The sequence below is a fragment of the Giraffa tippelskirchi genome, chromosome 7 (genome assembly GCF_054371585.1).
Source record: "Giraffa tippelskirchi isolate mGirTip1 chromosome 7, T2T-mGirTip1v1.2.pri, whole genome shotgun sequence".
NCBI classification, from domain to species: Eukaryota; Metazoa; Chordata; class Mammalia; order Artiodactyla; family Giraffidae; genus Giraffa; species Giraffa tippelskirchi.
In genome coordinates this window covers 54,130,573-54,144,180 of record NC_137281.1, presented here as the reverse complement: position 1 = coordinate 54,144,180, position 13,608 = coordinate 54,130,573, and the positions used below count along the sequence as shown (strand labels likewise).

The 13,608-nt window shown below is 44.5% G+C and overlaps 1 protein-coding gene across 5 annotated transcripts in view; it reads right to left on the bottom strand.

Annotated features, from left to right (window-relative positions):
* Positions 1–13,608, bottom strand: part of MAF (MAF bZIP transcription factor) — a 348,420-nt gene that overhangs the window by 329,884 nt on the left and 4,928 nt on the right. Inside the window, exons 2-4 of one of the 5 annotated variants that reach the window (XR_014060532.1) lie at positions 5,133–5,193; positions 3,773–3,972; positions 2,466–2,891 (exon numbers count right to left, since the gene is read on the bottom strand). Coding sequence is in view for 3 of the 5 variants with exons in the window: in XM_081513886.1 (XP_081370012.1) it covers positions 5,160–5,193 (34 nt within the window). In the remaining 2 variants the exon portion in view is untranslated. Of the gene's footprint in view, positions 1–1,456; positions 5,194–13,608 lie in introns of those variants that run through there. The other 4 variants (XR_014060534.1, XM_081513885.1, XM_081513886.1 and 1 more) reach the window with 4 other exon arrangements.

The window sequence follows — 13,608 nt, the reverse complement described above, 5'->3', positions numbered from 1 at the left end:
TTCCAGAAAGCTTGTCCCGTCCCAAACCACTGCTCCTTCCCTGGAAGGGAGAGCTCTGGTCCAGATCTCCAAACCACAAAGCACGTGCGCTTTCCTTCTACGACGCAGTGGTAAGGAACTGCTTCGCTTCGGGACTTTAAAAGGAGAAAAAGAGAAGGAGAAAAAGGGAGGAAAAAAAAAGTCCGGGAAAAATGAATAACGCAATAGTCTTTGAACATCAGGACAGAACCTCCAGTAGGCACTAACCCACTGAAGCGAAGGAACGAGACAGCACTTCTCAACTGGGGTCCAGCAGATCAAAATCGGTGAAGGGGCTTTCTGCTCCCTCTTGGCGACCCTCACCGCTCTGGGCGGAGAGCGGGGCCAGGCCTGCGTGCCCAGCAGAGTCACCTGGCCTTCTGAAAAGCAGTGCAGGATTTCCAGCACTGTCAGCTGTATCTGTGCACCCCAAGATGCTTTGAAAGGACTTTAATGGTTCCATTAGAAAGCGGGGGCGGGCGGGGGTGAAATAAGGAAGAGAAAATGTAAAAGGAAACAGAAAATTCTATTCTCTATTCAAGTCAGCCCAGTAAGAGACCCCGACTGTCAGCTTCCCCCCTGCCATTCCTTGTGCATCAGGAATGAACCTCATTTTAAAACATAAACAAGCCAGAGGCACACCATCGCGCGGAGGCTCAAGCCCTTTAATTAACCACCATCCGTTAAAAAAAAGGTCTTCACTTGGATTAAGTTTGGGGTAGGGGTTCAACCCTGGTGTCAGAATCCCTTTAAATAATTGCTAACACTCTCCCCACCTCCCACCCCAATGACTGAAGACTCTGCTTGGCTGCTGGCTGGAGCCGGAGAAGAAGAAAAGAAACTTTGTCTGTAGCACCCAATTTAAAGGAGGCAGTGACCTCAGGGTCAATTTCAGATCAATTCGATTCTCACCTCCACTGCCTACCTGCTAGCAAATGAAGTTACTGTGCTTTTCTATAGACTGAAAGGACTAAAAGGAAATCGTCACTTGCTGCAAGTGGATGACCCCTTATTAGAGGATGGATGCTTGCTGAAAGGAACATGGAAAACAACTCCCTTCCTCTTTTTTGTCACTTTCACCTCACCAGTGATTAAGGTGTAAGATGCACCCCTGGCTTGATAATTAGGTGTTAATATCTTCCAGCAGCTTATACTGGAGGTCAGGGCTGTGTTGTCTCCAGTGACAATAACTGTAATTCCCACAGCTGGTCTGACTTGCCCACTCAACACCTGACACTCCCTCCCCCTCCCTTCCCCAGTATTAATTCCCATCTGAAATTATATAAATGCTAATGGCTTTATTACGTTTCCCGTAGATGCTGGAAAGAGAGGCACTCTGAATTCTGTCACTGGCTTACCCTTGTCCCAGCATTTTCCAAATACTGCAAAAAAGAAAAAATAAAAGGAAAATAAAAAATAAAAGCAAAACCAACCCTTCTGCATAGCTCATTTATTGCTGATAATTTCATTAGGTGCCAGGAAAAGCAAAAAATGCAGACACTAAACAACAACTTTACAGTGATTTTTGGATCGAGGAAATGAAAGACTCAGCAAGCTGGAGGCAAAGAGAGTTTCAACATTGGCATCTGTGAACAGCAGCAATAAATCTGAGATTCTGGCAGGTGACTGAATGTGTGCTTTTAGAAGGAAAGCTCTTGACAGAAGCATCATTTTGTTTTAAATAACGAGTGCTATACTCGTGTGCAAAAACCCCTTCTTCCACCTCCCCTCCTGCCCCCACCAAATGCATAATGTTTCTTTCTTTAAGATAGCCCCTTCAATAGCATCCTAAGGACCACTGAAAATAATGGGACTTCATTAAGCTGGTTGCCCTGTACTTGCTCTGCCATAATTGATTGATTAAACCTGCTCACTAGTGGGGCCGGTGTCCACAGAAAGGACATTAGGCAGCCTTGTATAGGAAGGGTGGTGGGGCGGGGGGTGGCTATCTAAACCAACAAACAACAACTATAAACAGTTTGATCAGGTAAGCCCCGGTACTAAAACAGTTTAAATGGAGTTATTTTCCCTTCCTTTCTCAGTGCCAACACACGCAGTGATGTCATTTGCTTAAGACACACTCCTGGAATCTCGGAGGGGTTGGTCCACTCTCCAAATCTGCATGCCAGACAGCACCGTGCTCTTTGCTGTCCTCTGTGGCGGGGCACTTCCTCTGGCAGCTGAGTACTGAGAAGCCCTGAGGGGTCTGCAGTGAAGCCCGAGTCCAGACCAGCCACTGTTCTCACGCGCGCTTTTCAAACACAGGCGCTGAGGAGTGAAAACTTACATTCTGTGGTTTTCACACGGCCTTTGCGTGAGAACACCTAATTCACCATTCCTGTTAAAATATGTTGATGGACTCTGCGAGGGAAATAACAGTTACAGCACCTGTAATTTTATTTCTGAATTAAACAGCTGTGCTCAGGAACCCACATGGACACTGGGCATCAGGCATCCATGCTTGCATTTTATTTCTGGGGGATCACGGGCAGCGATGTGGGAGGACACGTTATACAAAATAGAAGTGAGATTCCGGAGTCCTTTTACTGTGTTTTTGTTCATATCCCAGCTCGTAACAGTGTAAAGCCTCCCTTACATTGGTTTGAATTCACGATGGCAATGGTACAGTCAGGATAAAACATTTATTTCCACCCAGCTAACTGTCAAATTAGGAAGAAAGAAAAACTGATGGGTACTTAGAACCCGGGGCAGAGCTGTTTATACAAATTCCATCAGGAATCTCCCACAGGTGACGGGAAAGCTACAAACAGGCCTCGCCCCTGTGTGTATGTGTGTCCCACCTGCCCTGCCCCAGGGCAGCTCTGTTAAGGCTCAGATGCATCCGGGTGGGTCTGAGAGAATGTCAGGAACATCTGTAAGGGTAGAGCAGACACATCAGCTGGCTCAGGTCCACCACCACCTCCTGAAATTAGTGTTTCAGCACACAAGATGAAAGAGCATGTATTAAAGGGCTGCCTGCTTTCAATTTTGGTGCAAGCTATGAGTAGCTGTTAATCTCCTTTTGACAATTCACCCTAAGAGACAGCCTCTGAGATGAATTCCAAAGCCACCCTTGGCCTTAGGGTCACGCAACATCATCACCTGTTTCCATGGCAATGATGCTAACGGGACACCTGACCCAAGGGTGCTACATGGAAAAGCTGGCATCAGAGAGCACTGTGAGAGCACCGCTGTCTCAGCGTGTTAGGAGTCCTTCCTTAGAAGGCACGGCCTTGACAGATCACGCACTTGGGCAGGCTTGCATGTGTGAAGCTGAAGCATGCACTAGTGGAAACTGTTACGATCAAGAGATGCTACAGAAATGGAGCATTTCATCTGTTGGTGACAGCCCCTGGGATCACTATTTTGTAATAATACCAAGAACCATAATATAATCTAGACTATATTTCTGAGAATAAATAAAAGGTAATTAAATGCCTCCCCAAATGGCTTCTACTTTAATTCTCAGACTCTCGTCTAGAAGATGGCCAGAAATAAGCCATGAAGTTGTACATAATAGACATCAACAGGAGAGCAGAAAACTACTGGTTCCCCATTTCTGGCTTCCGGGACTGAAATCTCTTAACCAAAGTGACTTTCTGAAAATAAACTAAGTAACTCTCCCAAGAGTATCAGATATTAAACTTTTCATATATCTGCTTATAATATCTAATATCACAGAGTAACTTTGAGGAATTGTTCTCCTACCCAACGTCCCCATCTGGCCAAATGCCTTTCTCTTCTCGGTTCTCACCTGTCAATCATGTTCACAGCTGAAATTTGATTTCTCTCCCACCAGTAACCTTATATGAAATATTACCGGGGGGGGGGGTCAAGACCCGTGTGAACCTTGCCTTAAAAGTTCATTAACTCTTTGCTCAAAATGGATGGTTTCAGTGTAACAAAACCTGCCCGGTGGGTCTAGATCATCCTATTTAATAGATGGCTTTCAAACTGCAATTATAAAGACAGGGAGAGAAGAAAGGGATAAAGTTTTGGTACAGCAGGCACACACGAGAACACATAAATTAATCCCAATGGTATACACTGAGTTAAAAATCTACATATGAGAACTATTAAAGAAAATGTTAATTTTGTTTAAGGCTAGGAAAGAAATCATGTTAAACAGTCACAGTCCACTTACTCAAAGACTTTCCCAATAAGAGTATGTAAAAGTAAGTAATCAGATACCACGTTTGAAGAGTGGGGAAAAAATGTGGGTCTGTTTTCTGACATCCTCAATTCACTGGATTCTTACAGTGTCTCCTTGGCAAAGAGTAGCAATTTGACAGTGTGACTTAAACCAAAAGTTGTATTTCATGCAAATTTCTCAGCAAGCAAATTTCATTAAAAAAAAAAATCAAACTTCATTCCATTAGCCAATAAGAGGTAACAGGAATACATAAAATGATAATGCTAAATAATTATTGGTGTAAGAGTGTTGGTCTGGTTCTCAAACGAGGAGGATTCATAATTAAATTCACCCTGGGAACCGTGTAATTGAAGACCCATTTAAATAGCTTAATTTCAATTTTTTTTTTTGTCAATGAAAATCAGATTTCTGACCCCCATCGTCCTTCAGCCTAGTGGGGAGTGGCTCCAAACTCACATTTGGACGCAGAGGAGGGACACAATGTGCTTTGAAATTACACTAACTTTTCCAAATGTGAGCATGGAGTGAGTTATAGGAGACTGTAAATTTGGAATGGTTATGTGAAGCCGGCCAACGGCCACGGATTCTAACGGTACAGATTCGCCCAGATTGTCTGACACTTGAGCAGAGAGACCGGGCAGCTCTTTGGGAGTCAAGAGACTCATGCTAGTCCAGGCTGAAGGTCTGAGATCCACTCAGGCTGGCTGAGAGCTCTGTACCCCGCACCTCCGTGATGACAACAGTACAGAAATGCATGCATGCTGGTCTCGCACTTGCCAGCCTTCTCCTCAGCATCTGGCATCACCACCGATGTACGATGTACGTGTGAAACCCAACACTATGGCTACAAAAGCAGGAGACTTTCACACCTGGAGAATGATCCACATTCCTCGCTTGCTTGCTCCTCCCTCATGGAAAATGCATTAAAACAGGCACATGCAAATCAGAGATCAAGATGTACCTCTTTGACTTCAGGCAACAGGACTTTTCACATCAGTGATGTAGAGGATTCCCTTGGGTACCTGATTCAGTAAATATATTAAAATAAACAAAGGGTCATTAATAACCACGAACAGGGCTTTATAAGGACAGCATGTTCAAGGCCACCTAACTAGCTATGAGAAAGGCAGAATGAGAGCCAAAGAAGAGGAATTTAGGTCCACTTGCTTTGGCAGCCTGGTCTCAGCCCTGCCAGAGGAAGGGTTCGCATGGAAGAGAATGGCGCGGCGTGCTGTGTCAACCCCAGCTCCACCCTGCCTCTGATCCTGCGAAGGTGGAGACAGTGATGTCCACTGGCCTGGCAGCCGGCATCAGCCCTGAAGCTGCCCTCAGCTCAGAGAACCAGGTGATCCTGGGTTCACAATGGATGAGGACTGAAAAGTCTCTGATGGGTGTCTCCCAAGTGTTCAGAGACTGAGCATCCCTTGGGGAAACCAAACTGGTCCACTTCTCCCTGGCTTCGTTACCTCAAGTGGATTCTCTTCCATCTTCCCCCTTCCTCTTCCATAGACAGGGTCTATTCTGCTAGTACTGCTGACCTTAATCGTAGATGTTCTCTTAACAAATACAACCATTTAGAGACCACTCTTTTATTTATTAACTTACACTCTGTTTAAATTAGTAGCAGGGAATGCTTAGAATGGTAATATGAAAATGAGATTGCTTTAAAAAAAAAAGTCTTTTTTGCTTCACAGTGAATAACAAAGCACAGTAATTCAAAGTAGTTGAGCTTTCTATGGTTCAAAAACCCCTTATTGCTATTAGCTGTACTAATGTAAGTGGCAAAATAATTATCATTTACTGTACCGAGTCCAATATTTTCCAGACAGCAGTTTAATAACAAAGCAGACCTGTCATTTCTCCGTATAGTTAGCCATACTCTACAAGTGCAGACTGTCAAAATATATTTAAAATCTAATTTAAAAAATTCAACATGGTTACAACAAATCTGTGTACAATAATTGTGATAAACCAGTAAGTCAATCTAATTTTTTTTCCAGTGTGGAGATTCAGTTATTCTTCTTTAATCTGCCCCACTTTTATTTGAATTACTTTACAATTGGTGTGAAAAAATACACATGACACATACACCTGCTGAAATATCTAGGCTGCTGTAACTGACATAGAATCTTTTACTTAAGTGTTCATTTAGTGTAACGCTCTAATTTTTCCAATGTGCTTTATCTAAACAGTCTATGCATTAAAACACAGATAAATAAATTTGGACTCATATCTGTCAGAACTGTCCCAAATACATTATGGGCTTTCATCCACATTTCATGTTAGAAATGATTTTTTAAACATTATGGCACAAACTACTCTTTTTCATGTCAGAGTATATACTAATCTTTTGCCAAATATATTATTTCTATGCCAAAAAAAAAAAAAAGAAAGAAACAAGAAACATACTGAAGTTATAAAACCTGGAAGTGTTATCCATGATATCAATTGTTCCCCATTTCAAGTTCAAACGGCTAATCTCAAAAAACAAACAAAAGCCAAAACAAAACTTCCCATATAAGGTAACTTTAAAAAAAAATCTTTAGGAATAACAGATTCTGTTCGAAACGCAAGTGAATAGAGTATAAAAGCTTCAGAGATTGTGGAGGGAATATTTTTAATCCTTTGGGGCACTGCAAACATATGTTAAGCTTCTGCAAGGAATATTTTACATGACATCATAGACTCGTGAAGCATTCTTCAATTTTAGAACAATATTACAAAGCAATAATTGAACGGAGACTTTGCAAAAATGCCCCTTTGCCTTCCTGACCAGCTCATTGATAGCCTCTGTTATTTTTGGAGAAAAAGAATCGGGCCTCATTAAATGTGATATTTGGCATCTTGCCTGAAATCTCATCAAGTAGATGTCCTTTTTAGATCATCGGTGTCATTTTCCTCAAGATGACCTCTATTCTCTGGCCACCTGGGGAACCTATCCTGTTATCAAGGCATTTACTTCCCAAAGCAGGGGAAAGAGATTCAGTTCGCACACATGAATAGGGTCCAAAAGCCATTGCAGTGTTCTGTCCTCATCACCTTCACCCCACCTAGTCACTAGGGAAGAATGGAGGGGGCAAGGGGACCTCACCTGCGAGCAGAGAGGAGACTCTCGAGCCGGACCACGCCAGGTGCAGCCCAGGCCGGCCATCTGCTAGCACAGAGCCTCCATGAGAGGGATCTATTTACCTAACAATTAAATGGCACTTTTTAAATAGCATAGGAATGTGCAGTGATATTCCAAGGAAGATTTGAAAAGGTCTCATTAGCGGTACAGTGCAGGGGGAATTAACACGGACAGGGCACCCTGCGAACACACAGATGGTCCGCACGCACCTCCTTGCTGCCCTGAGTTATGCCGAGTCCGGCGAAGGTTTTATGGGAAGATCATTTGCGACCATTCAGGCTAGGTTTGGCTCCCGCCTACCAACATGTGGAGTAGACTGAGGAGCTCTGTCGTGTGCTCATTTGTATGTCCTGATGTGGGAACTGCAGATTCATCTTTTAATAGCTTCCCCCTCTACAATGTATTAAAGAGCTTCACAAGGAGATAGATAGATAGATAAACGGCAGATGAAAGAATATGTTGGGTTCACTGCCTGAAAACAGACTCAACGATCATCTTTTAACAGATTTCATCTGAGAATGATTACTGCAGGTTTCCCCCATCCTAGCAAAAAGGACTTTAGTGGAATCTGACAATGTAAAAGCAGCTCGGATGCTGAGATTCTTGCTTTCCTTTACACCATATTTATCTGCACATTTATGAATCCTTCCCTAAGAGAAGGAGAAGGGGAAAAGGGGAGGTTTATTTAAGAAGGGGAAGAGATGCTTAATTAGTTTACACTCAAGAATCTAAAAAATTGAAGGTCCCTATAAGGGGAAAAAAAAAATCCTGCATGGAAGGGCTCTTTTCTGAAATGAGTGATTTTAAAGTTTGTCCTTTGCAGACAGTTCCTGAGTGTCTGAGATTCGGCAGCCACTGTGTTAAACCCGGGAATCCAAGTGAGCCCCTGTAGCTAAGCTATGGGTGAGATCCTAATGAAGTTTGCTTGAGTGGCTTTCCCCTACAATAAGCATCAAACTGTATCAAGGCAAATCCCAACTGTAGTATGGAGATTTCTAGAATGACTTAAAGCAGGTTATCTGGATTTCCTTCCTTTTTTCTTTTGCCTCTTCACCCTGTCTGTAACCAGAGAAGGGGAAAAATAAAATAAAATAAAATAAAATAAAGCTAGATCTGGAAAATGGGCCAGAAAATTAATAGAGTAAAAACTGAATGACCTGGACCTGAGGATCTTACTTACAGAAGGTTCCTGGGGCAGCTAGAGTGTGGTGTGAGGGTCCCAAGGGAAGGAGGAGCATTTTAGGACTGAATCCCGCTTCCTCCTTCCATGCGCCCACCCCTGAACTCAACAGAGCAGGTAGTTTTCACGTCCCCGAGGGCTCCACTGTGGCTAGGGTGGTCCTCCTGGAACACTTGGACCAAATCCCAATACAAATCCAAGAAGCGGTCTGGGCCCTGGGCGCACTGGGAGTGACCGCCAGTGGTGGGGCCCCGGGCGCAGGTGCGGGCTTGGGCATTTCAGAGGGGAGTCGCTTTGTGGGCAGAGTCCTCAGCCTTCGCTCCCCACCCCGGGGCGCAGCTGGGGCTTGGGGCACGCAGGGACTGCCCATGACCTCAGGTGGCAGCCGGACCCCACCCCTGCGAGCTCTGTCCTTCTGCATCTGCCGCAATGGCCAGGGGACCCTGAGGGTGGAGAGGGCACTTGGATGGGCAGGGATGCCCAGAGCGAAGGGGCCCCAGAAGCTCCAGCCGTGCTGAGACACCCCAGAGCCACTTGCCAGCTCTTCTCATCCCAGCCTTTGTCTGCACGGGGACTGGCACAGGAGCGAGTTAATGGGCCCAAAGTCCCAGCTTAGGTGACTGCTTTCTGGTCCAACGCAGTGACTTCTGAGTCTCTGTGATGGCCCTGGTGACTAGGCAGGAAATACAGAGAGGACACTGGGATGGGCCAGGGGCTGGGCACTAAGGGGCCGAAGCCCTGGAGCTAAGGACATGGCAGTTGTTTTCAGGGATGTGGGGACCTCAGGGTCTGCCACCGGCCTGTCAGTCATCCTGCAAATAAATCTGGTCTGGTGGGAAGCAGGGGCTCCGGGAATGACCTAGAGTGGACTCCTGGCGATTAGGGGTCAGAAGCCAAGGTTGGTCTCTGTTAGTGACACCCCTACCCCAGCCCAGCCCAGCCCCGGTACACCAGCTAGCTGCCCTCTGCTCCTCTGGGCCCCGGTTGGGGTTACCTGTTGTGCTAAGATCCTCAAGTCTGCTTTGCTTCCTGGAAAAATCCCCCAAAGGAGACCAGAGACCCACTTCTCCAGGCTTCCAGAAGCGGACGAAGTCATGGAGAACGAGGAAAAATTTGAGGGGGAAAAAGGGAACGCAGCCCTGCTGGCCGGGGTTTTCAGCTCAGAGCCCCCTTCACGGCCTCCTTTTCAGCATTCTCTTGGGACAGGGACAGGGGTGGGTGATACGCCTCCTCTCCCCCTTCTACAAAGGTTTCATGGCCTCGCCTATTTCCTACCCGAAAGAACCAACCGCAAGGAAAAACCATTCTTTGGAATCTCAGCTTGGAAACACTCGAGGCTGGTGATCAGAATATTTAGAATAGATTCAGAATCCAAATCCCCCGTGTGTAACTCACACCCAGGCAGGCCTGGGCTGGGTGGGGGCCAAGGGGGTGTGGGGGTGAGCACAGAACTATTTCCTTTCCTCTCCCCCCTTGCCCAAACCTCCACAGACCACCCCTCCCTCATCCTCCCTTCTTGAATTAATGCCCCTTTCTAATCGTAACTAAAGGTCCAAGAATCTGTGGAGAAGGGAGGAATGTGATTTTGCAATCCAAAGTCCTAATTATAGGGGGGAAAAATAGTTATTTGACAAAAAGAAAGGGAAGGAAAAGGAACTGTGTGTTGAATGGGGAAGAGGTGCTTGGTAGATGGTTATGATTTGGGTCGAGAACTGTGCATTCCAATCAGAGCCTCTCTGTGGAAAATGCATTTTGTGAATTTCTTAAAACTGTCCAACTCTGATGCACTTTCATAGAAAGATCCAATTTCTGTGGGCCGCTGATGTGTTCTTCCTATCTTAGCCTTGTTGTATTGGGCAAACTTAGGGAAAACACACAAAGGGCTATCAAAATTAAACAATGAAACTGTCACGATGCCATCAGACCTACTGCGGTGACCATAGAAATATGGGCACAACACACTCGACTGGTCCCAGATGCCCCCACGGCAAAATCACAGGCTGATATATTCATAAACGCCCGAAAGTTAAGACATTCGCAATTTCCTCTGAGCTCTTAATTGGGGTTCAAGCTCTAAAAATTGTTTTCAAAACAGAAACACATGTGAACATACAGGGAGGAAATGGACAGCTGAACCTGGCTTGCACCTGCGTGCAAATGTGTACACTGGGTGACATGCCTTCGAAGCCGGCATCACAGTCCTCTCTGGCTTCCCTCATTTCTCACCCCCCACAGATGCTATGGGGACGGGCAGGGAGTTGGAGGTTTTGCTACGCCTTCGTGCTGAGCAATTTGATTTGCTTTGTTTTTTGTTGTGTCCCTCTCGAAAGGGTAAAGATGCTCCCACATTGTGGTCGGACTGTACTTCTTTATGCCCTGACAGTCATGAGACAGCCTGGGAGACTGAAATGCTCTCACTCTGTCCCCTACCCCCGCTGGAGAAAAAAAAAAATTGCCCAGACAGAGCTGGGTTTGTTCACGAGCCCCGGGTGGAGCCAGGCTTGGAGAGGATTCCCCTTTTCTGGGGCTGTGTGATGTCTAGATTTTGAAGATTTATATCAAAAGTGAGAAAAGCAGTGTTATCGAAAGGTGGGTGAAGGCTGCAGCTGTTTTTAAAAACATGCAAAAACAGACAAACACGCACATCTGCGTTGGGTGGTCTGAAGGGCTGGATCACCTCCCTGATGGCTCCTGTCTGCCTAGCGTTGAACTCGGGACATCTTTTAAATTTAGGATGGGCCCGTGGTAAGAAAACAAACTTTAGGTGTCTCTCATTTTCCTATTGACAACAAGGAAGGCACCAACTCCATATTATTCATTCAGCCTCCTGAGGAATCATCAGAAGTGGTGAAAAGTATAGCCTCTCATGGTAGATGTCTCTTCCGTAAAAACGAAGGCATTTATTTCTTCAAAGAAAAGGGACAAAATTTAAGAGTAAATCAAATGAAAGTAAATCGCAGTGGGGAGCCTGGCAGATGAGCAGTCTAAAGCGGGTTAATCAGATTTCCTAGCCTCTCTGATCGCACGTTTATGTAAGAGGTAAGGTCTCCGAGCCTGGCTGTGTGTTTTACCGGCGTGGAAATTAGCCGGCTAAAGCTTGTCACTCATGGACCTCAGCCTTCCAAACTATCTCAGTTAGTCTTTAACTATCAACAGGCAAAAATGTGGCAAGCAAACTTTTAAATATATTGATCAGCCTAGAATGGCGGGTGGAGTGTGTTTCATCAAGTCAAGGTTGAATATGGAAGTAAGCTGGCCTAAACCAAAAAATAAAGAAAACAGCAACAACTTTCCAGCTTCGGGACTCGCGAAACTTTGAATGTGTCAGAAGCCACTTTGGTCATTTCAGACAAGAACATGCGGGGAATGTGGTGCCCGGGACAGCTGCACCCCGTGTTTGCAAGGCTGGTTACCACTTGCCCCTGCCCACTGCGATTAGCCTGAAAGCTGGTGGTTTGGCAAGGGGAGGTCCTATTTAAGAGCGGAAGTATCTCGAATTGACGGGTGTAAATAAAAACTACTGGGGTGAAGGTATAAGGGAGAAAAGATCAGAAACTTAGAACTGCACATTCGGTAATAAATACGGCATTTCCCATTGGAATGGCCTCTGTTGAAAGCCCAGGTGGTTATGGCATGAAGGCAAATAAATATGATTATCTAGACATCATTTCCTCACTGAGAACAGGAAGTAGAACCTCTGCCTATTTGATTCAGTCTATTAATGTGTCAGATACATTGTAAAAAGTTATTACATGGTTCTGAAAAAAAAAAGGAAACATGGGAAGTGATTTTGTGGCTGCCTGAGAGCAGAGAAAGGGGAGGGAAGAAAAGCCCACGGAAGGGGTGTACCTAACTAACTAGTTCCACTTACGGCTCTGCCTGATGAATGACCACGTTTGACATCACTGATAATTACAATACTATCCAGGACCCGAGAGGAAACCAGGGTGCTCGGCTCTGCTAAAGCTTCTGCCCGTGGCATCTGCTTGGGGAGGGGAATCAAATTTTTTTTTTTCTTCTTAGTAAAATTATCTGCCAGAGAAACAATGAAGCATGAAAAAGTACTGTTTAGAGTGTGCACATCTACCATAGGCTTTTAAAATGCTGGCTGTTATCTTCTGGGACACTTCCCTTTATACCATTGTATATATCGTGTAAATTTCAGTGGCTTAAAAAAAAACAATATTACAGGTTGAAAATAAGCGAGTCTATTTGGGTTGGCGCATGGTAAAGTCAGAAGCACCAGCATGTTTCCTGTGGGTCTGTACCTAAGACCCTCAGACAGGAGGCATAGTTAATTAGCATGGAGGTTATACACGTAATACCTTTAGTCTCTAACACAATCATTTATTCTCTTTTTAAAAAAAGGAAATTAAACAGAAGTCAAGGGTAGGCTGTTTTTCATGATTGCGACAGTAATAATAATAATAATAATAATAAATAATAATAAATAGAATTCTCATGTAAATTTCATTTTGTGAATACACGGGTAAAGCACATGATCTTGGAGCTTCCAAAATGAGGTACGTCCCACAGATGGCTCCGACTTGTGAGTGGGCTCAGTTCTGCATTTGGAATGAAAGGAATTTTAACACTATTTAGACAAAGCCTCAAATGCAGTGTTGACGGGAAAGCTCGATTTCCTTACATGATTTAAACAACAACAAAAAAAATTAGAGACCTATTTGTAATAAGGGTGCTCCGGCAGGATTTAGGATTTTTTTGTAAAAAAAAAAAGGATGTATTTGTGTTCACCACACATTACATGTCAAAGCTTTTTAGTAATTTTTTCCCTAAATATGGTTACTCCTTCTAATGCCTTTTATTAGGAGTTAAACTTCTCTTAAAGGCAGCCACCAAAATCGCATTTTTTTGCCAACGTCACTCTGTGTTTTTCATATTTGGGTCCAAAACCTGCTTATTATATTGAACTGTCTTGTAGGGTCCTATCAAAACACTTAATTGTTGGACCACTGTATTTTTCTCCTTAGTGGCATTCCCCATGAGATAATTATAATAACTCCATCCTGGTCACTCTTATCTGGAAAATGTGTTTGCCTAAAGTCTTGCATCAGATGCTGGGCTTTCTAAGTGATACATCCATTTCTGCTTCTACAGTGGGAGACTGCA